The sequence below is a fragment of the Marmota marmota genome, unplaced genomic scaffold (assembly GCF_001458135.2).
Source record: "Marmota marmota marmota unplaced genomic scaffold, marMar, whole genome shotgun sequence".
Lineage (NCBI taxonomy): Eukaryota > Metazoa > Chordata > Mammalia > Rodentia > Sciuridae > Marmota > Marmota marmota.
In genome coordinates, this window is record NW_026000164.1 from 6513352 (window position 1) to 6539303 (window position 25952).

Sequence of the window (25952 nt, forward strand, 5' to 3'; positions counted from 1 at the left end):
CCCCTGAAAAGCTCATGTTAGGCAACTCAGGGGGGTTCAGAGGTGAAATGAATATGAAAGCCACAACCTAGTCATCAGTGGATTGATCCATTTGATGGATTAATAATTTGAATGGACTACTGGCTGGTAATTGTAGATGACCTGGGCCTGGTTGAAGGAAGTAGGTTACTGGAGATGTGTCCTTGGGGGTTATGTATCTTGTATTTGGTGTGGTGGTCTAACTCTTTCTCTCTCCCTCCCTCCCTCCCATTACTGACTTTCATGAGTTGACAGATTTTCTTCACCATGCTCCTTTAGTGTTATATACTATGCTCTGAAACTGTGAGCCCCAAATAAACCCCTCCTCTTATAAGTTGTTCTGGTCAGGTATTTTGGTCACAGCAACAAAAAATCTAATTAAAATGGTAAGGAACAAAAGGGAAACAGAGTAGGGTTGGGGATTCCTAAAACCATGGTTCTTAAGTTTCTCAAACCCAGGAAGGACCTCCTTTGTACAAACAAACCCTTGTTAAATTCCTTTTTGCAAACACAAAAAGGAATCCATGTGACATACCATCTATCTAAATACAAAATTTAAGCATTAACTCTTGCACTAATTTTAATGCAATAAAGGAAAGCGATTTATGTTGATAGCATACACTTTAATGCATAAATATCCCAGCACTACCCTGTTAGAAATAACAAAATAAAGTAGTTAGGTGTTTTCTTGTTCTCAAAATCACCTAGAACATAACAGCTACAAATGCAGACTGACACGAATGTGTTGTATTTGCCACTCAGACACCATGAATGGTATTGTTATTTGTGACTTTCTGGATGGCAAAAACTCAGAGTAATGATCTGAACAAAGTTTCCTCCATTTCTAGAGTACTTGTATTTAGAAAATGAGTGCATGCTAGAACTGTGTAATATGTACTGCATTCACAGGCAAGTTCAAATTAGGTTCCATATTCAGATATTCTAAATAGATTTCTCCACTGCACAAATCCCACAAGCATTGGGTATTGGGAAAATGTTTGTGAGGTACACTTGACATGCAGAGTGCCAGATGTTCCAGCAGCTCTAATTTCTACCCTCAAATGTCAGCAGCCATCACCTCCTTCATTATATCTAAGAAAAATGCCATGCAAATTTCCAATCTGTTTCCTTATTTTCTTTACAAATCTTGTTCTTCTGAGAAAGAGCATTTATTCTCTTTCCTCTTCCTTACAAGGCTGATATAGAGAGTAAATCATATGATGTGACTTAATTAAAGATTCATTCTCAACCAAATACTGCTCACCCCTATGAAGAACTATGAAATCCCAGCATTTATTAAGGATTCTACAGGACTTTAATGGGGGGATGCTGTTGGTTCTTCAGATTTCCCAACTTCAAGTCAAACATCTGAGGGAATGGTTATTTTAATGGCAAGGAATGACGAGAATTAATAAATGATAACAAGTTTCAAATACTCTGTCTTATCTCCCTAATTATCTCCCTGGCCATAAATATCAATGACATGGTTCTGAAACTTCGGTTGCCACAGGTGTTAGATGCTGCAGCACAGAGACCCATGGCCACAGTGAAGAGGTAGTATTGTGGGCTGGTATGAGTTTTGGTTGATTGGAAGGTTGATGGAGGGCACTGGGGATCTTTCCTGAAACACATTTCAAAACAAGTCAAAGAAGAGAAATGGAAGGCACAGGGAGGTTTGAATATGTCAAAAGCATATTGGTATGTTTTGTCAAGAAATTCAATACTGCTGTCACTTTTCCTTTGTCAAATCCCCTCCTTGATATTTTTCCCTTTTCCACACATGATGAAGGAATATCATGCTGGTGTCTTGAGTCACTGAACAGGAAGGAACCCCTGTCATCAATCTTGGAATTGTACAAGAGCCCTTCTGCTTCTTCATCTACCCTTGAAAACACAGGGGGATGTCTCATTTTCTCTTTTTTAGTTCGTCTGATGCAGTGAATCATCTACAAGAAGGAGGTTTTGAAAATGGGATTTCCTTCAGCCATAGAAAAGGCAGAACCTATTTTGTCATAGACTGAGACAAAGGAGCCAATCAACCAAATTAACACATGGAAGGGAGATGCATTAGGGTTAGAGACTGGACTGTGCCAGCATTCCAACACAGGACTGAACTGCAGGAATGCCGCACCCCTAAACCCATTCACAAATTGAATTTTATACAAAGATAATGAAGAGAGAACTGTGATCGACTATATATGTTGTGCATTCTCTGTACCATGTGCTTTACATATATCATGTGATTGCTGAAGGAAACTGAAGCCAGTATTATCTTCCCAATTATTCTATAAATGAGAAAACTGTTGTTCACCAACATTAAAAATACTTCTAATTCCACAAACTGTTTAGAGTACCTTAGTGGAATATGAATCTGATTTCTCTAAAGATCTATTCTGTTTTACAAGAAACTATTAATTTATTTAAAAGTAACTGACAGACTGAAGGAATGACGACACTGACAAGAATGAATAAAAACCTCAAATACCAAAGATGGAATTTTAAAGAAAATTAATTACAAGAACAGGAGAAACTATGAGGTGTGTAGCATTTTTTAAAATGGAAGTTTTAACATATCTTCTCATACAAATGAACCTTCCATAATCATCCTTGATAATTTTTAGAAGGTCATTTTATTTTACCAATCATCAAGAAAGAATGCTAATATCAATAGAAAACAATTGTGAAGCTAAACAGTTTCAAACCACTTAGTGATGGGAAAAGCAGCTCCACCAGACCTGAGTAGTCATTGAAATGATAATATATTAGCATATTTGACACATTGATAGTCACAATTCCAAGTACTCAGGATTATTTTACATTGTATGCAATTGTATGTTAAGAAAGCCTGGGATACCTTATAGGCTTACAAGTGTTGTAAAATGTTTGGGGATTTTTTTTTTTTTTTGTACCAGGGATTGAACCCAGGGTGCTTAACCACATAGCCATTTCCCCAGACCTTTTAGTTTTTATTCTAGAACAGGCTCTGGCTAAGTTGCTTAGCGCCTTACTAAGTTGCTGAGGCTGGCCTCAAACTTGTGATCCTCTTGCCTCAGCCCCCTGAGCTGCCAGGATTATAGGTACATACCACCACACCTAGCTAAAGATTTGCTTTTTAATTATGTTACTTTGATGACATTTTTTTTCACAAAGAAATTTCAGATATTTGAACAACAGATTTCCTCACGATGTGGAGTAAATAATTTCTGACCAGAAGTACACATACACTCATTTTTAGAAAAAGGTACTGAGAATTAAACATGTTGTAAAGTAGATTGTTAGCTGAACTGGAAACGGATCCCAAGATACAGAAGTTCTGAGGTTATACTTCTCATTTCTATATTGCAACTTCCTAATACACATGAACGGCAGTGTCTATGCGGTTCAATATATAAGCTCAGTCCAGGACCACCTGCCATTTACAAATTGAGTAGTGACATTAAAAGATAACTTTTTAAAAGCTGCTAAGTAACACAGTAAACTCTCAATAACATCAACAATAAAAACTTTATTAGAAAAAGTTAAGTAGTTAAAAAAAAACTTGAGATAAAAGCATGAATGTACCTCATAAGTTTGAGGTGATCTGTCAAATTTGTATATTCTTCAGACCTTCCATATTTTAAAATCCAGTGCACAAAGTACATCATATCTTTTAGAGTACAGCTGAAAAAAATCACTTTGCAGTTGTTTGCTCATAGAATTCCCAGAAGAAAAATGCTAAAATGACAATGTGACATTTGTCATCAATTTATAGCTAACGTTTTACAGTTTCAGAACTTGAGAGTGTTTTTTCTTACATTATGCCTTATGGTGGGCTTTAGTTTCATGATATGCAGGGAGAACAGTTTGCCAAAACAAAATCAAACTGAAAAAAAATTAAATAATTTGCAAGAAAAAATGAAAAGAAAATTGTTACTGCAATTCACAGGTTCTGTTGCTTATCACACCTCAGCCATAAAATTCAGGAGAGAGAAGTTGGCGAAAGGGAATAGGTTTATTCAAAGCTGGCCCTGAGGAAGATAGAGGAGCCCCTTTCCGTCTCGCATATCCATCTTGAGGCTCAGGGGCACAAACAAAATTTATGGAGGAAAGCAGAAATAGTGGGGCAGCAGTCAGGACATACACACGTGTGGACTTAGCTAAGCAGTGCCAGCAGAGCAGATGCTGCCATTCTACCTTTGCAACTCTCTCTGGTACCTGTCCTGGGGCCCATTTCTCAGCTTCCATTCTCAGCCTGAAGAAGCTTAGTTGCAGAAAAACAATCAATCAGTAATTTGGGGAAAAACAAATCTATAAATATAGTTGAATATGGTGATCATTAAGGAATAAATAATCTTCCCTATCTAGTTATTTCTTCAATTTATTTAAATCTTTTAAAGAATTATACGTTTAGGTATAATACACTCTTTACTCATTTAATGTTTATTTTAAAGATAAAAATATTTTCATTAAAAAGTTACCTTCAATGAAAAGTTAATTTAAAGTTGTCTATTTAAATTTGTAAGTGAATGTTGATTTCCTAAAAAGTAACTTTGATCCTATCTCTGACAAACTTCTAAGGTTGTGGTACATGAAATTTTATTATATTTGTCAAAAACTTTCCCAGTAAATGTTCTTATAAAGTTAGAGGTTTTGCTTTAATTAAAATCACATGTACCTATGTATTTTTCTTTCTTAGACTCTTAATAATAATTATAAAATTACCTTAATTAATATTTTATTAACATAAAGTATTCACTCTTCTTTCAAGTGTTCTTTCATTACAATGTGGCAGGGATGTAAAAGAGAAAAAGATACCAAGAATTTTCAAAAGAAGAAAACATTCTGCTTTGCTCCTAAGGATGGATGAACCACTCCTGTTTTTATGTGGCAGGTAAGGGAATAAAATAAAGTATATATTATCTTTCCCAGGAGCATATGTTATGTCTTGATAGAACTGTTAAAATTATATAACAATCTCAAGATTAAGATATATTCAATCTTAGTCTTAAAAAAAATATATGTTCAGAGAAAATAAAAATGTAAAATGCATATTGCAAACTATAGAAATATATTGATTCTGTTTTTATGTGAGTTGAAAAAGGATGTTTATTGACAAAGAACACACACAAAAAAAGTTAGGAAATACTAAACACCAGCAAGTAACTGGGTAGTTGATATAGATCACAGATGCTTGTATCTAACATTTTTACCATTTCAAGGTTTCAGTTTGTTTTTCTTTTTCATAGCAATCCCTTACATGTGCCATCATGAGGAATGGCCATGTATTTTTGTCTTAAATCACACAACATGGTGCTAAAACATTCCATCTGCTCATTGTGCTGGGATTCACACAGATTCACCATGAACAGCGACACTGCTATTTTGACACTTCTAAGGGGGATGCAGTCTTCCAAAGCAACATAAATCCAACAGTAAAAATCAAATTGCTGGATACTAAATGAGAGTGCTGGCCTCGGGGTAAACAACTGTCAGTCCCTGATCTGCCTCTATCTGCCCCCAAGCTTAGAGAATTAATGCAGGAGGACATCATGAATGGTCTTCAGGAGGCCATCCCTGCTAAAGAACCAAACCATGCCACACCAAGCCAACCATCAGACAATGGATTCTGAATTTCTGCAGAATGAAAATCCCTTAGGCAAGCACAGCAGGAACTTCCTGAACAACACCAAGGAAACACCATTAATTACTCCCAAGCTCTGAAATGCCTGGACTTAGGACAGACACTCTACCCTATGTCTTTCTTTCTAACTTCCCCACCCTAATTAGCTCTCCACATACAAAACTTCTCAGGAGTGACTTAACATACACTATATGTTAAGAGTAAAGTTTTGCAGTCTCTTGTAAATCTACTTTCATAGGAAAAACTAACCCTGATTGTCTTTTTTAAACTAAATCGTCTCCATATTGGCATAAAGGCTTTTCAGTTGATGGGAAGAGGAGGGGACTCTCAGCATCTCGCCCACTCTGAGCATGAGTTCTGCTGTAGGCAGCAAAAATGTCGTGCTCACTTTCTACACAGAAGGGCACGGAGTGCACCGACCAAACCTGCTCTGCTTAGCAGACTGTTTCCTATATTTTTATTCATTTATAGAAATGTCTTTACACTTATAAGTACAAACAAAAGAGAGAAATAATAAATAATAATCTATGCTAGTGAATGAATGTGTGTTTTACAAACATGACATCATGCTACACTATTTGGAGATATTTGCCTATGCATTGGCTTAATATTTTCATAAAATATTAGAATAAAATAATGTATATACACATATACTTCATCCAACATGAGATCAAAAGCATTTTGGTAATTGAGGTTAGGTTGATTTCAGTGAAATTTACCAGTTTTTACATACAAAGGGAAGGGTGATTTCTTCCTTTGTTAATGGTAATCCATCGTGACAGGTTTTACATAGAGGCATATTGGTGATATATCATCAATTATGTAGCTATTTTTTATTGCAATGTCATTTAGGCATATCTAGGAAGCTTTATGTCCTAAAACAAGTTACCTAATTTTCTAGGATTTAATTTTCCCAAGCTATAGAATAATGCTAATAAGAAATATTAATTGAGCAATTTTTTCTTGGCAAGTAGATTTGTTAAGCACTTTAAATGCATATTTTCCTTATTTCTTGATTGTTTGTTTTGGGACAGAGTCTCAGTAAGGTGCTCAGGCTGGCCCCAAACTTTTGATCCTCTAGCCTTAGCCTTCTGAGTAGCTGTGATTACCTTTGTGTGCCACTGTGCCTCACTCAATATTACCTAAATTTTAGAAATGAAGTTAAACCTTAACCTAAAGTTCCAAACATATACAAAGGCAAAACAGCTTTAGAAGAGGATCTTCTTCATTCAGAACAACACAAGAAAGCCAGAAAACTGAAATGGGCTTTAAACACAATGTAGATCATTTCTCTACTACTATAATGTAAAAATGAAAACTAAAATTAAGAGCAGTCATATAAATTTCCCAAGACTACTCAGTTAGTAGAATGTCTCAGATTTTGACATGTTTTCCTTCAAATCAGTATAGAATACATTGAAATACATGTGTGTGTGTGTACACACACACACACATACACACGTATGCACATACCTTCTATTTGTACACAAAAAATTAATAATGTGAGATCATGATTATGTACTTTTTTAGTTTTCTACATTCAGAGAGTTCTTCTTTCAAAATAAATCAAAAATTTAATATGGCAACTTTCATTACAGATTCAACATGTGAACCTTGCTGACCAATGAGTGATGTGGGTACCAGTTTTGGTATTAGCATCATACAAGACCTTGATGGAAAATATCATTTTTGAAGTTCCTAATGAGTCAGAATCTGCCAGGCAGCTCATATGCACAGGAGCTATTCCTATATTTTATGCACCAAGCACCCAATATCAGCTACAGTAATAGCCAGAGTGCTATTACTCAAAGCCAACAAATACCCATGTAGATCTTCATTTTCTAAGAAAAACAATCACTTGTTTAAGATCATATTTTAGCACAGAATACAACTGTAATGTATGTTATAATCTAAGGTATGAATACCGCATGGATTTGTTATAAGTATATAATCAGAACATTGCAGGTTACAATTTATCTCATGTGAAATTTGAAAAAGAAGAAGCATCTGTGTATGATCAATGTTGCAAAGTTAAACTGCAAAGATGTTGAAATTTTAAAAATAATAAATAGCAAGATCTATATTATTCTCTGTTGAAGGGATGCATCATTCAAATTCTGCAATAATGTCACTATAGCACTGTATTTCTTAGAAGCAAACAATTGCTGTGGAACTCAAGATGTCTCATCCCAATAAAAATGCAAGGGGCATTTTATAACAGTCTTGACTTACTACCATTTTATATATGTACACATTTCTAAACATCTATGTGAGATGAGGAGTACGTCAATCTGCTCGATTCTTTCTTTGTGTATATATGCATATGTAAGTATCATTTTATATGTTGTAATTTTATAAAATAAAAACACAAAAATAAATTAAAAGAGAGGAAAAAAACAAACCTTACTTACTATTTCATTCAATAGATATAATCATCCAAATAATTAAAATCTTACTAAAGTGAGAAAGATTTTTGAAAGACTAGAACATAGTAATTGCCAAATAGAAATGCTTAAAAATATGAAACATATTACTTTATTTACATTGAAAAAATAACTACAGATAACCTGTAACTATTGGCCTACAGTAAGAGTCTCAACACCTTTATGTGGAAGTATGCTAAAATGATACATAATAGTATTTGCTTCTTGTAAAGTCAGCTATAAACAATGCACTTTGAAATGAAGGCTATTAGGAAATTGCCTCTTAGAAATGCTTGTGGTTTCAACAACATACATGTGTGTTAAATGATCAAAGTTATTTCTCTCCTTAGTAAAATTCTATAAGCTAAATATAATTGAATTATTGTGAATGTTAGTATTAATATTTGTAAATGACTTTGGAACTCTGTCTCATGTAGACAGTATCATCCAAAATCAAAATAACTTTTTTCTACATAATGGAACAAATGTTTCCTTTTGATATTAACTTTCCATAGGCAGCACCTTGTGACTGTGATACAATTATAGAAATTGACTTATGCTTGTGGAAATCACACATATGCAATATAGCCATACACTAAATCACATACGGTTTCACTTCACAGTCCTGGTCTTTCCATAACAGGTGCAATTAGACTGTACTGGAAGATACTTCAGAATTACTACTGTTCAGTTGTCCTGGGCTTTTTATGGATTACAATATGTTTTGCATCAAATGATGAAATAACAAATTTAGAAAAGAGAAAGCAGTATTTAACTTCTCTATGTCTGATATCCAAAGGCCTGGTGAAAAAGATCAGCAGATGATGTGATGCAAAACTGCCATGATATTGTTCCCTGTTGCACAGTTTTTGGTGTCTGGGAATACCTAGACCCAGTGCCTTTTCTCCCTCTGGTGTAACCATGATTCCTTCTAGCTCACCTCGACTAGATTCTTGTTTGACAGGAGTAATAAGTACAGTGGAGAAAAGAGAAGAGAATTAGAAAAACAGAGCAAGGTCAATTGCAAGAGGTACTTGTGAGTTATTTGAAGTCGCCCAGAGGTGGACAGGAGAGTGCTGGTCTTCCTTCTCTCTCATTCTTTTGCTGCAGCAGGGATTTTAATTTCTCCACTGTTTATTCAACAGAATATTCAACAGTTGAAGAGAATAAGAAACATACATGTTTTCCAAGTTCACTGACTATATCCTAAATCTTTCTGCATTATATATCTAGGGATTTTTAAGATGTGAAAATTAATATCTAAATCATAGGTTTTACTAATCTCAGATGATACCACGCTGCAGGGACCAATTCAGGTTGGCTGTGATGCAGGCCTCCTTCAAGGGTCTGCTAGATGAACCCAGGAGCTCTACCTGGATCTCAGGAAACAGGATGATAAGATGTTCATTATGACTTATGAATAAGGCCTAAGAATGGACCTCATAATGTGATTCTCCAGTGACCAAATGTCTTTATCATTTTTATGATCCTATCATTTCCAATCCATACCTTCATTATTAATGGAGCACAATGTAATTGTTAGTTTTGCCTTGCTTGGCCTTTGCCAGAAAAATCACAGAGCTTTTATTACATGTAAAGCAGTTTATTGTAAAATTTTAATTATAAATACTTTCAACTTTCCTAGCAATTACAAAACCCTGCAAGAATCTAAATCTAAAGTTTTTAATTTCCAGTTTTCCACAGTGATTTCTTTTTTCCTTTTTTTCTTCTTCTGGTGCTGGGAATCCATTCACTTCATGAATGCCAGGCAAGCACTCTACCACTAAGGCACATCTCCAGTACCCAGTGATCTATTTTTAATAGATACTCAAATTAATAATGAGAAAAAATTCTATAAATATTTTCAGATGAAATCCCAACAGCCCTGGACACTGATTTTCAGGTTCTCTAAATAATATCCAGTCTTTTATTTCTGGCTTTTTAATTATTTGGATAGTCAATTCAGAAATGAAAAAAAAAATGTCAAATATCTTTTTATACTTTCCATCACACTTCAGAAAACAAGCTTTATACCATCTGCACATATGGCAGACAAGTTGCAGTAAAAATGTTTATGCTTTTGGATATGTTCCTCCTGCCCACAAAGCTCTCTAATTTGCAAATGTTGTAGTTTTTTAGAAACATTCATGAGCAAGGTATTGAATACCTATTCACTGCAAAATAGACTCCACTAAATACATTATTTATTTCACACTGTTTGAAGACTTTTATCATGCTTTACAACATTTGAACATACTTTTTGATGAAGTGAATTGAATTAACTAGTAACATCTCAATGCTTCTTAAGTATATTAATATCATATGTTGGTATGTAGAATATAAAAACACAAATTTAACTAATATAGGTTCTATACACCTTAACTCCTTTTATTAGTCTTTCTTGATATATTTCAGCTCTCATTACCTCATTTTTTATGCTTTATGTGGACTATTATGTGAACATAAGACTAGCCTTATCTTTGTTAATTTTTCTAATTGTAGATTTTAGCTTCCCAACTAAAATATGAAATGTCAGAGGCAATTACAAATACCCATACAAGATTCATAGACTATACTATGGTATTATGCTCATAGAAAACATAAATATTCCATGCCTTTAAAAATTGCAAAACAATTGGCTAAAATTAACCTGCTATCACAGGTCAGTATGCATATTTTGTGTTTGTCCTTACACCCATCATGTCATGTAGATACTATCACTGGATTATGTTAAATATTATAAAACTGAGGTTCAAAAGTGTAATAATTTGTTCAAGCTCACCCTGGAACAGAGGCAAAAACCAAACTCCAGTCTTTCTAACTCAAAGCCTGTGCTACTGGCCACTCCAAAATGATTATCTTAAAGAACATGTAGATTCTTCTCACATCCAACTAATACTTTTATCAATGCTTTACATCTCAGCAGGTAATAAGCGTAAATATAATTTGCACCAAGGGCTACAGAACACTAGATAACAAAGATCTTTATTTTAGGAGCTTCTATTATACAATACCCATTCATAGTAAATGGATTACTTATTTCTCACATTTATGGAGATTAGTTTTTGCAAGAGACATTTTGCCCCATATAATAAACAGAGTTTGGTACCCTGTCACAGATAAGATGCCTAATATTTAAAACTGATAGATGGTGGATAAATAAAGAAATACATGTAAATACTCATAAACACTCACACAGAGTATTTCCATTTTCCTGTGCCTCGGGAAATCTGCCTAATAAAATTTTACACACTAAGCTGAATCAAAGTATATTTCAATACTTTTAGTTTCTATAATCAAAGTCACTTATAAAAAGAAAATAAAAACAAAGCAAAAAAAATACCATTTTCAAAATACTTTAAAGACAATATAACTAAAAATGGCAATTGAAAAACAAAGTACCCCTCCCTTCGCTTAAATCTTTGCTGTGTATTCCATGCACAGCAATTTATATGTTTTTTTGACTTTAATAGCCAGATTTGGCAGATAGTCAAGTTCATTCACATAGCATATGATTTTCTTAATGCTTATTTAACAACAACAACAACAAATACAGGTAAAAAAGGATTCTCTCTTATTAAAGACAATGAATGCTTCTTGTTTACATTTCCAACCAGTGAAGATATGTTTTCTATTTGCTGAGAAACTACTAAGCGGTAACACTTATTCTTTTGAAATTTTCTTTCCATTACTTGTCTTAAAAGACTGACTCCTCAGCTACTACCTCCCTCCCTCAGAGTGACACCCGGCTTGGCCAATGCTTGAATTGCTCATTTGTCCTCTGCTGAGAACATCCTTCTCATCACTTTAACTGTCTGGGTTCCTCTTGCCCTTTAGGGTCCAGCAAAAACTGTATAATAGGATTTCTTTAATTATGCACTGATGAATCCACCTCCAGGCAGGCTGAGTGGATTTCATTTTCAATTTTGTCATGCCTACTCAATAGAAAGGATCTTTAAGATAATATTACATTCAATATGAGAGAACAGACATTGAAATAATATTAAAGTTTAACCAGAAGTGAAATCTGTGACTTTCAGAAGCATATTATTAAATGATATTTATTTTTCTATTAAAATGTTGAAAATTGAAGTTGTTATAAGGAGACTTACAGACAATTAGCAAGAAAATGGGGAAATACTGTATCTCTAGGTCCAGCTCATTGGTCTTTCCAAACATGTAAATGTCCACAGCATGCCCTCTCTAAATATTTCTTAGGCAGTTATGTCACAAGGCAAGTTCAGGAAGCTGACGGGCCCGTCATTAGCATGGCCAGTCTGCCCCTACCATCCATGCCTCTGTCATTTGAAAATTCAGCGTATCGAAACGAGCACAATGTAGAAAGTGCTCTATAGCCCATATTATAGACATATAAATGAATAAATAACAGATCTAAAACCTTTTTGAAAAGCCTTATCAATGTTGATTTGATAGAAGAAATAATGTCATTTTGTTTGTAAGATTCTGAAATCTCCTCTAAATTAAATACAGCACCCTATTTTGCCCACTACATCTAAAATATGCAGTTATAATGTATCTAAATTCCAAAAATCTATATTTTGGGTGATTATATAGTTTTTGTAAACCTTAAACATTTCAGCTCATTGTATAAAATAATTATGTAACATTAAACGTGTTTTCATTGTATGAAGGCTACTCAAATTGCAGTAATATTTTCTCAATATGCTTCAGGCATATTGAATAGATAATAGATTGTAATTCTGCAATGTGTTATACTTCATTTTGAGATAATAGATATAAACCATCCTTTAAAATAACAGGAATAGTCCTATTACAGTTCTCTGAAATACTTCCTTGTTTCAATTTTGGTTGGGATTCATATAGATATGTCGGTTTTAAGTCAGCATTTTTAGATGAGGATTACTCAGGCAAACTTTCTAACTACATTAAAATTATATTACTAGTGATTATAAAGCATTTAGATATTTTTTAAAAACTAAGAAACTTGCTGCAGCCTAGCTACATGCAATTTTGGAAACAATTTCTATACAGAGTATATTTGATTCAATTTAATTTCCAAATGTATGTATTTAACAAAGCTTATATACTGAGAAATTTTAGGTACTTTGGATGATATAAGTAAATAAAAACCACAGACTTTCATCTTCATTGTGACTAAGTGACAAAGTATTAAGATTTTATTTAATGAGATTCTACTACACTAGTAGTTACCTATAAATATATTATGGCAACTAATTATTAGATAAATATCATGCTTCTTTTTAAACCTTAGAAGTCCAATTGTTGGCTGGGATTTATAGTGATTTAATTTTTCATCAGCATAAGATAGAACTTGAAAAATATAAGAACTGTATAAAAATGGAATCAGTGAACTTTAACATTTTTGACCAGCTTTATGCTTTGGTTATTCTAGCAGAGAGGTAAGTGACTGAATTTGTATAATGAATTTAATGCCATTAGTACAGAAATGAATTTATTAAAGGTAGTCCAACCACAACATTGTATCTACTCATATAAGAGTAAAATGGAGGCACTGCCTCTGAAAACTATGGATTTACAGAAAAGGGAGTTAATGTGTTGTTGAGAGTGGTGACTTGGATCATTATTTCTGAATGCCTCCTTGCAGGTAAAGATTGCCCAGTTGCTATGGTGATGCTTGGCCAGAGGAAACTTTGTGCAAAGGCACAGAGTTATATCAGTCTGGACCTTTAGCTCAGGCACCAGCTCCGACAGATAGAGAATTCTGGGCATAACAAGAAAACCACAATGTCTCACAAATTTAACTGCAACCTTTAAGTCTGTCTGCTTTGCAGAAACTGTCCCACAAATAATCTTTTGATGATAAATCCTATATAATAAATAGTGCTCAGCTAGCCCTGGAACACAGTTCCTCCATCAGAGGACAGTGTCCCACCTGATCCCAGATTTCTTTATGTGTTTGCCTTTTCTCAGTCCCCCTTTCCTGCAGCAGTGCAGGGAGGTTGCAGCAATGTATATTTACAAAATTTGAAACAGGCTTTGCTACAAATGCAGGTTTTGAAAAGATAGTTGAGTACCATGTACAAAATTACAAGTGAAATGCTGAAGAGAGTTAGATTAAATATAAATTAATTGAATGCAAATGTTATTTTGGTAATTATCAAATTTTGTCTTCTTACAGTAAAATATATAAATAAAATTTCCTGACATTATATAGTAACTAACAATATCAACTCTTACACTGGAATATTATACCCTAATATATAATGATCAAGTAGCTGAGCAAGTTACACTAGTATTTACAAGATTTGTTGGTATTTTTAACACTTAAAAGTACCTGCTAGGCATCAGTAATAATTATTTGTTGACATCTGTTTTTGTCCTTTGTTTTTTGGAGGGGGGTAATACGATTGAACTCAAGGGCACTCAAACACTGAGCCATATCCCTAGTTCTATTTTGTATTTTATTTAGAGATAAGGTCTCACTGAGTTGCTTAGCACCTCACTTTGGCTGAGGCTGGCTTTGAACTTGCGACTCTCATGCCTCAGCCTCCAGAGCTGCTGGAATTTTTAGGCATGCACCAAGTTCCCGGCTTGAAACAATGTGTTTTGGAAAGGGCAGTCATGCTCATCTTCACTTAGTCCAAACCCACAATCTGGACTAAGTTAAGTACTGAAAATTCTTCAAAAGAGAATCATTAAGGAAAAGGCTTGGAGAAGTTACAGATCCTTCTCATTATAATGCCATATTTCTCTTGAAATGACAGATTCATATTCAGCTACACACTAAGACAAACAAGTATTTGTGGTTTGTGTTCTAAAATATATATTTGTCTTTCTTCTATTTCTTGTTTGTGGGGCAATTTCTTGCTTTAACATCAGATAACTGGAGGGACCTGCACTCTGTTCCTTCTAAGTCCCAACAGCAAAGAAATTGCTTTCTGTTTCTTAATATTTCACCTGTGATTAGACCAGGCTGCCACAGGGAGGCGATAGTACTGTGATGTGGTTCAAAGTCCTGAGGCGAGGCTTGTAATGTAAACTTATTTCCGTTGCATTAGCATAAATAAGACAGGATAAGATGTTTCTGAAGGAGCGAACAGGATGTAAGAAGATGAAGGACCAATGTGATTAGAAAGAGAATGTTGTGAAAAAACTGCAAGGACTCCAGTATAATTAGGTATCAATGTGGATTGGGAGAAAAAAACACTAAGAAGCTGCAGATGAACAAGACAAGTAGAGTACTATATCAAAATATATGTTTTTTTTTTTTAAAAGTATTTTCTTGTACACTGTTGAACTGCTGGGAGGAATGTAAATTGGTAGAGTCATTATGGAAAATGCTATGGAAATTCCTGAATATTTTTTTTTTTTAAATAGAACTATTGTGTGACCCAGAAATCCCATTGCTGGGTATATATTTAAAGCAAAGGAAAATCAGTATGTTCAGTAGACCTCTGCACCTCCGTGATCATTGCAGCACTATTCACAATAGGCAAGAAATGGGAACAACCAGATGAAGAATGAAGAATGAAAGAAAACGTGGTACAATTCTGTTACAAAAAAATATAGTCATGTCATTTACAACAACATGGATAGAACTGGAAATCATTATGTTAAGTGAAGTAAGCCTGGCAAAGTAGGACAAGTGCCTCATGCAGCATTAAAAGAAAAAAATCTCATAGAGGTTGAGAGTCGAATGGTAGTTACCACCAACTGAGGAAGAGGAGAGGAGAGAAGGAAAGATGGGGAAGGTTGATCATTGGATACTGAGTCTGCGCAGGGAATTTTGCTATACTATATTGCACATTACAGTGACTACAGATAACAATAAAGTACTGTACATTTCAAAAAATAGAAGAAAGGTTTTGAAAATTTTTGTCTTAAAGAAATGATAAATTTTGAAAAGACGGATATTTAACCTACTTAAGCATAACAGAATATGCATGTATCAAAACATCACTCATTACCCTATTAATATATACAATTATGTTTTATGTATCTGTTTAAAATAAACAGATGTAATTAAAATTAGAAAAAGATATACACTTAAAAACGTACTTCTGGAGAAGATATCCATACTAAACTCTAGGATGAAGATTCAAAGCAGAGAGGAGTGCTAAGAGGCTACTGAGTTAATAACTGGAGAGAAATGTTGAAATCTTAACAGTGCACCAATGATAAGAACAGAGAACAGGGAACAGGTACAAGAAGTACTTAAGGGTTCAAACAGGCAAACATTTTAAAGACAAATATTTTTCCCAATGCCACTGAAGCAAAAGAAGTTTTCTTCTCAACAAGTGTGTTTCAAAAAAAGAAAAACTTTATGGATTAAATGTTATATGAATGCATACACAAAATAATGCTTATAGATTAAATAATTATCATCTTTTGGATTTAGTAAGGGGAATCATGTGTACAGTTTTGCATACAGTCTTTAAAATCAGCTCTCAGGAAAGTTTGAGACCTGATTTCAAACAGCTTTTATTCAGACTTGACAAATCACTTTAATTAATATTTACATAGCTTTAAATAAATGTATTAGTAATATGTGTTAATAGCACCCGAAAGATAATGTTATGTTGTAATAGTACCATGAACAAGAAAAGCATGATATATTCTATATTATCATTTAAATTTCTCTCCATCGAAAGGTCTATTTTTATGTTTATGACAAATATATTTTCCTGCTTGCCAATATAATTTTTAAGTCATCCAAATGTATAGCAATGTGACAAAGTAACAAATAACAAAACATTATGCAGTAGCTTCCACCCACCCCCACCACAATTCTACATAAGAAGTTACTGAATACTTAAAAATCTGCCTAGACACAAGTTAGAACTCAGTATTAGAGAACTTGAACAGTAGTGCTATAGCTAAAAGCACAGGAATTAGTAATAAAATATCTTGGTGGTCTGGGAAAATTCCTTGCTTTCTTTGTATGCTCAGTTTTCTTATCTGAAAATTGGAGCCTTTTTGTAAGAACTAAATTGCCTATGGCATGTAGAGAGTAGTGCCAACAAGTCAATACTCAACAAATAATGTCTTAGCTCTTCATACAACAAATAATGTCTTAGCAAAAATTTCTAAAGTATGATACTATCTATTGCTGCCTGGAGTTCTGGAGAGGAAATTCATTGATTGTCTCTAAACACGGAAACTACTGTAATCTTGTGGAACTCAATCAGGCCACATTTATTAAAGAAAACACATACATCCTCTTTTTTGAGTTTCCAAGTATTTGGCATCAATTTCACAAACATAAACCCATCAGGACAGTATCTGAATAGGGCTGTTTATTTTTGCATTCTCAATACTAGGAACAATGTAAATACGCAATTCTGACATTTCTGACTTTAACCTAATAGCATCTTAAGTCAACTGACACAATAAAGTGGTTATTCGGTCCACATTATGGACAGCCAGAAAACCACAATGTATGAGGCTAGTATCTGTTGTAGTCATATGATTGTTAAATGCTTATATTAAAGATTCAATGAAAACTCTGGCAGTGTATGGGGCATGATGAATTTTTATTCATGTAGATTTCATTGCATCATTAACAACCACCTCTCCTATAAAGTAGACATCAATGTTAATATCTTTTTCCTATGAGAACATTTAGTATTCATCAGGTGATTTACATGATAAATATGTTTATCACTAAAAAAAGTTAGCTGAAAATCACTGTTGGTGATAGTAGAAAAATAAAGTTGTTTTTTTTTTCATAGACAGAATCTGATGGGATCAGATGTGTCTGGCACATCAAGTCAAGAAGGATTCCGTAGCCATATTCAAATTTGCTGAGAAAAATATCAGAATGCAGTAGCAATGTTTGCCTTGATGGCAGATCAAACTTACTGTGCTATGATACACAGAAGGGGAAAAAATAGTATCTGGATTATATCTTCTCTGACCTTAAAAATATTAACCTACTAAATACATTTAATCATCTGAAAAAAAATTATCTTCCAGATCTATTATTTTTGTTTGAAATAAAAATACTTCAAATACACCATGTAAATCTGTTATTTTCAAGTTAAAGCTCATTAAAAATTAAAATGTAATGCAAAATAGGACATTGGTTCATGTGTGACTAATACATTTTAAATAACTAATACCCCTAAAACATGCTACAATGTTGCCATATGACATTGTTAGGCTGAAATTTTTTTTTTAAATCTTCTTATTCTCATGTTCATGAATTTTGCCCAACATATTTTATATTAGTTCAAAATAACCACCTCAGTCCATATGATTTCCAAGTGACATTGAATTTTAAGAGAACATTCTTAAAAGTAAATTGCATTTTATTATTTAGTAAATCATGGTATTTCATCATTTAACAACTTGCTTTATTAATTCAGTGTGGAAGCATTTACTTTTTCCATATATTCCTTTCAATTGATATCATAATTGAATGACAAAGTTGACATTGTAATAGTTGACACTGTAGTTAGTAGAAAATTATGAGTCAGAGCAAACTTTTCCTTTTTACATATTATTTCAACATGACATCTAATGCAGTAAGGTGAGCAAATCCTTGAATTTAATTAAACTTTATGTAACTTGATTCCAACCTACATGCTCTATGCAGCATAGATTTAGTGAGTCTGCTGGAGTATATGTAGGGCACACTTTTATTGAAGATTGGTTCTTAAGATTCACATGCATAGTCTACCATGCCAGAGCCATGTAAAAGGAGGGAAAATGTGTTAGAAAAGGCAGGAAAAAAATACATAAGTTTGGGGATATGTTTTCCTGGTAAAAAATATTCCCAGGAAATAATTTCACCTCTTTTTTCTAAACATTAATACAGTAGAAAATATATCACTATTCATATTTTGAGACTATTTCAAACAAACTTTAATCAGAAGGAAAATGTAGAATGTGGGTCCTAGGCAATTTTCTGTATTTCTTCCACACTTTTATACTATAACAAAAATATGTTATTTTCAGCAAGCAAACTCACAGCCAATGACTACATCTTTATTTCCAGATTTCCTACTATCAGGGGAGGTTTTAAAATCTGGAGTGTTATGAAAAAGTCAGTTACTTCAAGCTATTATTATGAAAAGTCTACTACCGAAATGAACTAAATAAGAGTTTAGCTAGAGCTTCTTTAAACAAATTTACAGTTAAGGAAAAACTCAACTTATGATTTCAAAGTGAGGATGGTATCTTCCTTTTAGAATAATAGACTTAAAACATTTAATTCTTCATGATTGTACTGGAGGAAGGAGGACTTGAAGTAACAGTTACAAAAAAACGTGGGACTTACCTGATACATAGATGGGTGGAATGGATAAGATGTGTGGGGACTAATCTGTAAGTAGGATGTACTTTAGGCAGTAATTGTGTTCACCACAGATAAGAAAATGCAACTCTCTGAAAGAAATACCACTGAGAGGACCATGCAGAAAACAGACAGCTGACCAAATGAATGGGAGGACTTAGAAGTCACTGTTAAAGAACCCCAATTCTCCTACTCTAATATTAGAGGAAAAAACAACTCATACTCATCAGCATCTTCTAAGACATGTAGAAATTCTCTCAATTTATTACAATAATGAACTACAACAATCTTATTCTAGCAATTTCAATAACTTTGGGGCTTTGGTGGTTACTGTAGGCAGCACTTCTCTGCCTGAGTTCTAGATTAAAAAGAAACTCACAGATGAGGGGCAAATATCATGCTGTGTAAAATAACTGCCAATGCAGTGGAATGGGAGGAAGTAGGGAACAACGGGATGCATTAACCTTAATTCTAAAATCAAACAGACCTTCTAGTCCTAGAAGATCTGAGCAGCACAAAGTTGTTCACACCATCACCCCCATTAGAAAGGCAAAGCCTACTGTTCAATCCTAAAGGAGCATCTCTTCCTTCTCCAACATAAGACTGTTATGCCAGTGCATCTTCCTCCAGTGAAAAGGAGGCGTTAGGATTAAAAAAAAAAAAGGAGTAGAGTGCTTGCCTGGCGCCCTGGCATGTGTCAGGCCCTGGGTGACCTCTGACTCAGAGCACCACACACACACATAGAAGAGGATGGGTAGAAAAAGAGGTAACATCCCACATCGCAACATCTTTATTTGGTCAAGAATTAAATCACCCAGGTTGTAGAGATCCCAGAATCTAGTGTATTAACTAATCATTCTGTTAGAAGTAGTCTTAAGATTTTTGTTAAAAATGTTAAGGGCAATATCAAGATTATTTCAGTATTAGTTTTACATATTAAAAGACAAATGAAATCATGGCATTTGGCTATACATGAATGGAACTGGAAACTATCAGGCTAAGTGAAATAAGCCAGATAGTCTTCTTGGAGGGAGAGGCAGGAAAGAGGGAAAGAGAGAGAGAGGGCGGGGAGGGGGAGAGGGACAAAATCCATCAAAATAGATGAGAGATCAGGGGAGCAGATAAAGGGGACTGAGGGGGAAGAAAGAGGGGTTAGGATAAGGGAAGAACAATAGAAGGAATCTAACCTGACTTTCCTATGTACATATGTGAATACACCACAATAAACCCCACCATCATCATGTGTATGCACAAGACACTAATTAAAAAAAAAAAAAAAAAAAAAAACTATAAGAAATAGAAGATCCATAGTGTAGAGGGAAGAGAACAGAGGAAAGGTAAAGGTGACAGGGAAATACTGGGGACTGAATTAGAGCAAATTATATTCTGTGCTTTTATAATCATGTCAAAATGAATCCTAATGTTTTGTATAACAAAAAGGAACAAATAGAAAAAAAAAACTTATCAAGTGAATTCTTTAAATATATATATATAGTTTATTATATATTAATTGTATCTCAATTAAGCCATTCACATTTTTTTAAAGAGCAAAAGTAGACATACAATTTCTTCCAACATCAAATCCCCAAGTTTAAAATATGTATCCCAATCTCCAAAGTCTCCAATCTTAAGATACGTATCCCTCTGGAAACACTCAAAGCATCCAATTTCAGGTAATAATATAGATATAAATATAGAATTGACTATATTTTCCGTAATGCTATAGCTTTGAGTTTAAAAACTGGCATATGCTGTTGAACTTCGCAAGTAGCAAAAAACGATAAGGTAAAGCACTTCTCAAATTGAGGCTTGACATGGGAAAATCATGGAAGTATGTGTCTTTTTCCCTCATCATATGGACGTCCGTTACTACACAGGCAACAAGAGCAAGTTGGTTTCTATATGGCTAATATTTTTAAGAAAATTACAAACTGGATTTTAATTAACAGTTTTGAACCTCTGCATATTTTTTACAAAAATTTGAGTATCTACTTGAAAATTAGAAAAGCAAGACAAGAGCAGGCCTATGACAGTCATTTTATCTTTCAGTCATAGAAAAGATATATCAAACAAGATTTAGAAATTTGTTAAGTTTTTCTTTAGTAATTTAAAAATCTGTATAAGCAAATTCAAATTTCAGAGAATTTATAGAACTTGAAAGTTTTGCCAGTTGAAAAAAAATACATTAGAAATGTGAGTTTTAAATTATGATGTATATTAAATAACTTTGCTGCTCTCAACTAAAAATGGTAGATTTTATACATATTAATGAGCAAAGGTTAATAAAAACCTATATTGAGAGCATGGATTTTTTTTTTACTTAATTTTGTCATACTTTGGTGGTACTGGAGTAAAATTTGAACAAAGATTACTATTTTCTGAATATCAGTTCCTATAATAAAACCAAGGTCATTTATTATTATTATTATCTCCAGCAAGTTCATCATAATTTTCTTACTTTTTTGCATTAATAAAAAATTTTATTACAATTTCTCAACCAATGAGCTTTGTTGACTTAAAGCACTTTTTAAATATAAATTACTTTTTGTTAAGACAAACTCATGACTACATTCAAACTCAATATAAACTTTTTTGTTATTCATTTACATATTTTATATTTAAAATATAATATTTTGAGGGAAATATATGAATAGAAGAGAGAAAAAATTGACTAACATATTATTGTTTAATATTGTTGCATTAGATACTTGAAAAGACCAATATATAAATTGTAAGCAAGTTAAACACCTTGACTGACATGTGGGAAAATAAATAAATATATAATATTTTATGCAATAAATATTCCATATATATCCTATACGAAGCAATATACATCTATATGATAATTTTACCATATATATTTATGTATGCAATATATATAAATATTTTGCATACATATATATTTATATATACATATACATATTTGCATACACTCTATGTCTATATAAAAAGCATATTTATTACAGATCATTTGAATTGATGGAAAGCACACCTCCTAAATAAGAAAGTCAATGAAATTATAAATTCACTGCTGTACAAAATATAATGTAAATGATTGGTCTTTTCAGAGAACACTTAAAATTTTAAGTAAAACTTCAGTAATAATTTAGTTATATTTAAGAACTAAATTCATTAAGTGCTAGCTCAAAGCCCTCATCATGTAAAGCTGCACCTGTCAGGGTCTTTCTAATGTGATCAAGTAAGTGCAACTCTCTAAGACTAGACCATTTCCTTGAAGCCTCCCCTGTGTGCCTTGGCACACATTTGCAAGAAAGGAAGGTACATGATTCCATAGGCTCAATAACAGATCATTCTCCCCATCACAAAGAAATTAGATTAGATTTTTCTTTAATTCAAGAGGTGAGTTCTCTTGAATTTATTTTAGTGTACTCATACAAAACATAGTATTAACAGTATTTATATACATTTTCAGAACAGAGAAAAAGAAACAAGCCACGAGCAACTATGTATTTGAAATTTATTTGTTATGGAATGAAAAAATATTAATTGTATCTTCAAAAATTGTCCATCATATTAAAAAGTAATTTGGAAACAGGAAGTTTTAGCATAGTCATCATATTTTTAATAAAATAAATAAATAAAAATGTTACTTTTAGCTTTTCAAGCTACTTTTTGTCTTGTGATGACCTCTCCTGGTTGAGTTGTTCATTATCTCAGATTCATGTAGTTACCATTTTTCTCCTCCTTTGAGTGTTTTTAGTATTAAGAATATAATTTTCGTACTCTCCTTCAGAGCTACATAGAACAAAATTTAATACTTTTATTAACATAAAAATACAATTAAATTTAAAGTATTGAATACATGAAGCTCATTCTAATTGTAAACTCCTATATCATTGATTCATTTCCAGGACATAAGGCAATTTTAAGTTTTGGACACATGTTTTAAATTCAAAAGAAATTAAAATCCAGCTATTATATATTTTTAAACAATGGAGAATAATATTACTAAATTTTAATAATCAAGAATAACAAATAACTATTTATCATAGATGTAACGGTCTCTATGTTGTTCCCTTGCACCAAATTCTGATTAGTAAAAACTTAGTATATATTTCTAAAATAACAACTTTCCTATCTTTGAAATATATTAGCCCAATAGCTGCATTTATGCCATTCTTGATAAATAGTGATTGGTTCAGATTGAACCCTTGTAGTTAAAGTATATAGAAAGATGAAACCTAGAATTCTGGAAAAACTCTTGACAGGAACTTCAATCAGTGAATATGATAAATTTAATTTATAATGAGTTTATTTTCCTGAAAAAGTGGCAGCGAGTTCTGTATAACAAGACTTTGAAATGAAAACTGAAATTTCATCAAAATTGTTTCTGAAGGATCCAGTTATATATTTGCACAAATATCAATATTTAGCAAGATATCTTTACAGTTTCTTTTTAAATCTATAAAGTTGACATAAATATTAAAAATATATAACTTTTTGAGGTTTAATTTGTGATCTGAAAAAATCATATAGATTTTTTTCAGGTTCATTAAAACTTGTATTTCCATTTCATTACATCTACATCTTTAAACTTTGCAAGAAAATTACGTTACTTTTCTTTAATGTAGTAGCATGGAAAATGTGTCTAATATTTATAATAATATGGTATTATGTAAAAGATTCTTAACAACAGTTTGTAAAGTCCCTTTTCAATGCTATGCTTATTGATATTTACACACTGAATAAAATTATCAATATTAGTAATAGACCAAGTTTCATCACTACATCTTCAAATCTACTTCACATATGGTAAGTTCTGGAAGATACTAAACTTATTGTCCCTAAATGGAATACAGCTCTTTTTAAACTCCAAAGTCTCCATGATGATTCTTTATCAACTTATTTATTCTGAGAAACAAGTATGTGCCTGTGAGTACTATCCTAAGTCCAGCAATCTTTCTAGCTCTTAACCCTTTCTGAGCCATAGAAGCAATCATGCATTTCCTCTTGACATGCTCACTATGCATTTCTAAAGCAATGCAGAAAATGGGCTGGAATCTTCCATTTCTTCTAAACCTCATGAAAACATGAATAGTCTTAAAAGGGGGGGGGCTAGCAAAAATGGAGAGCTACACATTTAAGCAGCATAATTTTCCTGAAACTCTTGTTATTACACTAACGAGGTTTTCCAGTGACTGTCCCAAGTCCTGGACTGCACAGCTCTTATCCATTACTTCAAACTACCAAAGAATCAAAGCAATTTCAGTTGATATATAGGATTTACTGTCTTTCATTTTAATAAGCAAGTACTAAACGGGCATTCACATTTTAAGGGGACAGAGGAGGTTAACGGGAACCTATAGGTGTCCAAACTGTTCAAAATATGCGCCTCTTTCATCTCCCAAACCGTGCTCATTTAAGTTAAAATCATAAATAAAAACAAAAACTTATTTTTGCATGGTCTTCACTTTTCACTAACTGACTTATCTAGTAAAATGCAATGAGCTCCATCTGCACAACTCACTCCCTTCCCCTGTACACTGATTGCCTTAACCAAGCAGTTGCCAAGCAATCTCCAAGACCAGGAACAACTTTCCAGAAACATCACCAACGTCCAAACCCTCTCCCCCAAACCAGGAGCGCGCTGGTTTGGAGTTTCTCTGCTGCAATGGCTCAAGTGCGTGACAGCAGGGATACACACAAATCTGGGGGCGAGAACTGCGAAAGCACCTCATAGTTGATACCCTGGTGTTGAACATCAATGCGGCACTGAAACTGCTCCAGTACCCAGCGAGCTGGCGGGGAGGACTACTTACGGGACGTGGAGGGAGCCGTCCAGGCTCTGCAGATGAAGCTGCTGACAATCCACAGAGAAAGCGCTGCTCTGCAGCGGGCTCTGGGAGCCACCACCATCCTTCGCCTTCTGGGCAGCGGTACTCCAAAAGCTTGCTGCGGAGATGCAGTCCGTCTCTCCGCGGGGTTCTCGAAGGGAGATGGGCTGTCCTCAAATGCGAGAGAAAGCCAAGTCCCTCCCGCTGGTCCTTCTTCTCCCCTCACCCCCTCCAGGCTCCAGTTCTTCTAGGTCTGGAACAGCAGGGGAGACTCAGCCTTCCTCTTCCCTCCGAGCGGGTCTAGTCTCCAGCTCCGTGAGCCAGTGAAATGCCGGGGGGAAGAAATTCAAACCAAGAAGGAAAAGGAGGGGGGAGAGAGAGGAGGGGACTGACACCTACCCCGCCCTCTCCTTCTCGAAAAAAATCGTCAAAGGACGTGGGGGAAAATCAGAGGAACGGAGGCAGCAGAAGAGAAAAGGAGAGCGACGGGGACGGCGGCGCTGCTGTTGCCACTGCGGGCGAGCGCTCCCTTAGCCACTGGGCAGCGTGACTCAGAGGGGTTTCCAATCGCCTGTCAGCTCACATGGAGAGGTTGTGTATGTGCGGAGCGCGCAGCGCAGCCGGCGGCGCACGCACGGCCTCAGCGCGGCGCGGCGCGGGGAAGCATCTCCTGGCCGCTGGAGCGAGAGCAGCCGCCGCCGCCGCCAGAGAGCTGGAGACGCCGCCACCAGCAGCGCCTGCAAACCCCGGCGAGCGGCGCAGGGAAGCCCTCCCTTCCCTTCCGTGCTCGGTCCCCTCCCCGGCTCCTCCTCCTCCTCCCCCCTCAAAACACCACC

The 25952-nt window shown here is 34.3% G+C and overlaps 1 protein-coding gene across 2 annotated transcripts in view; it reads right to left on the reverse strand.

Moving 5' to 3' along the window:
• Cntnap2 (contactin associated protein 2) overlaps nt 1-25952 on the reverse strand; it is a 1898113-nt gene that overhangs the window by 1870781 nt on the left and 1380 nt on the right. The window contains exon 2 of one of the 2 annotated variants that reach the window (XM_048786770.1): nt 25102-25267. In XM_048786770.1, the coding sequence (XP_048642727.1) occupies nt 25102-25198 (97 nt within the window). In that variant the 5' untranslated portion in view covers nt 25199-25267. Of the gene's footprint in view, nt 1-25101; nt 25936-25952 lie in introns of those variants that run through there. The other variant, XM_015493731.2, reaches the window with a different exon arrangement.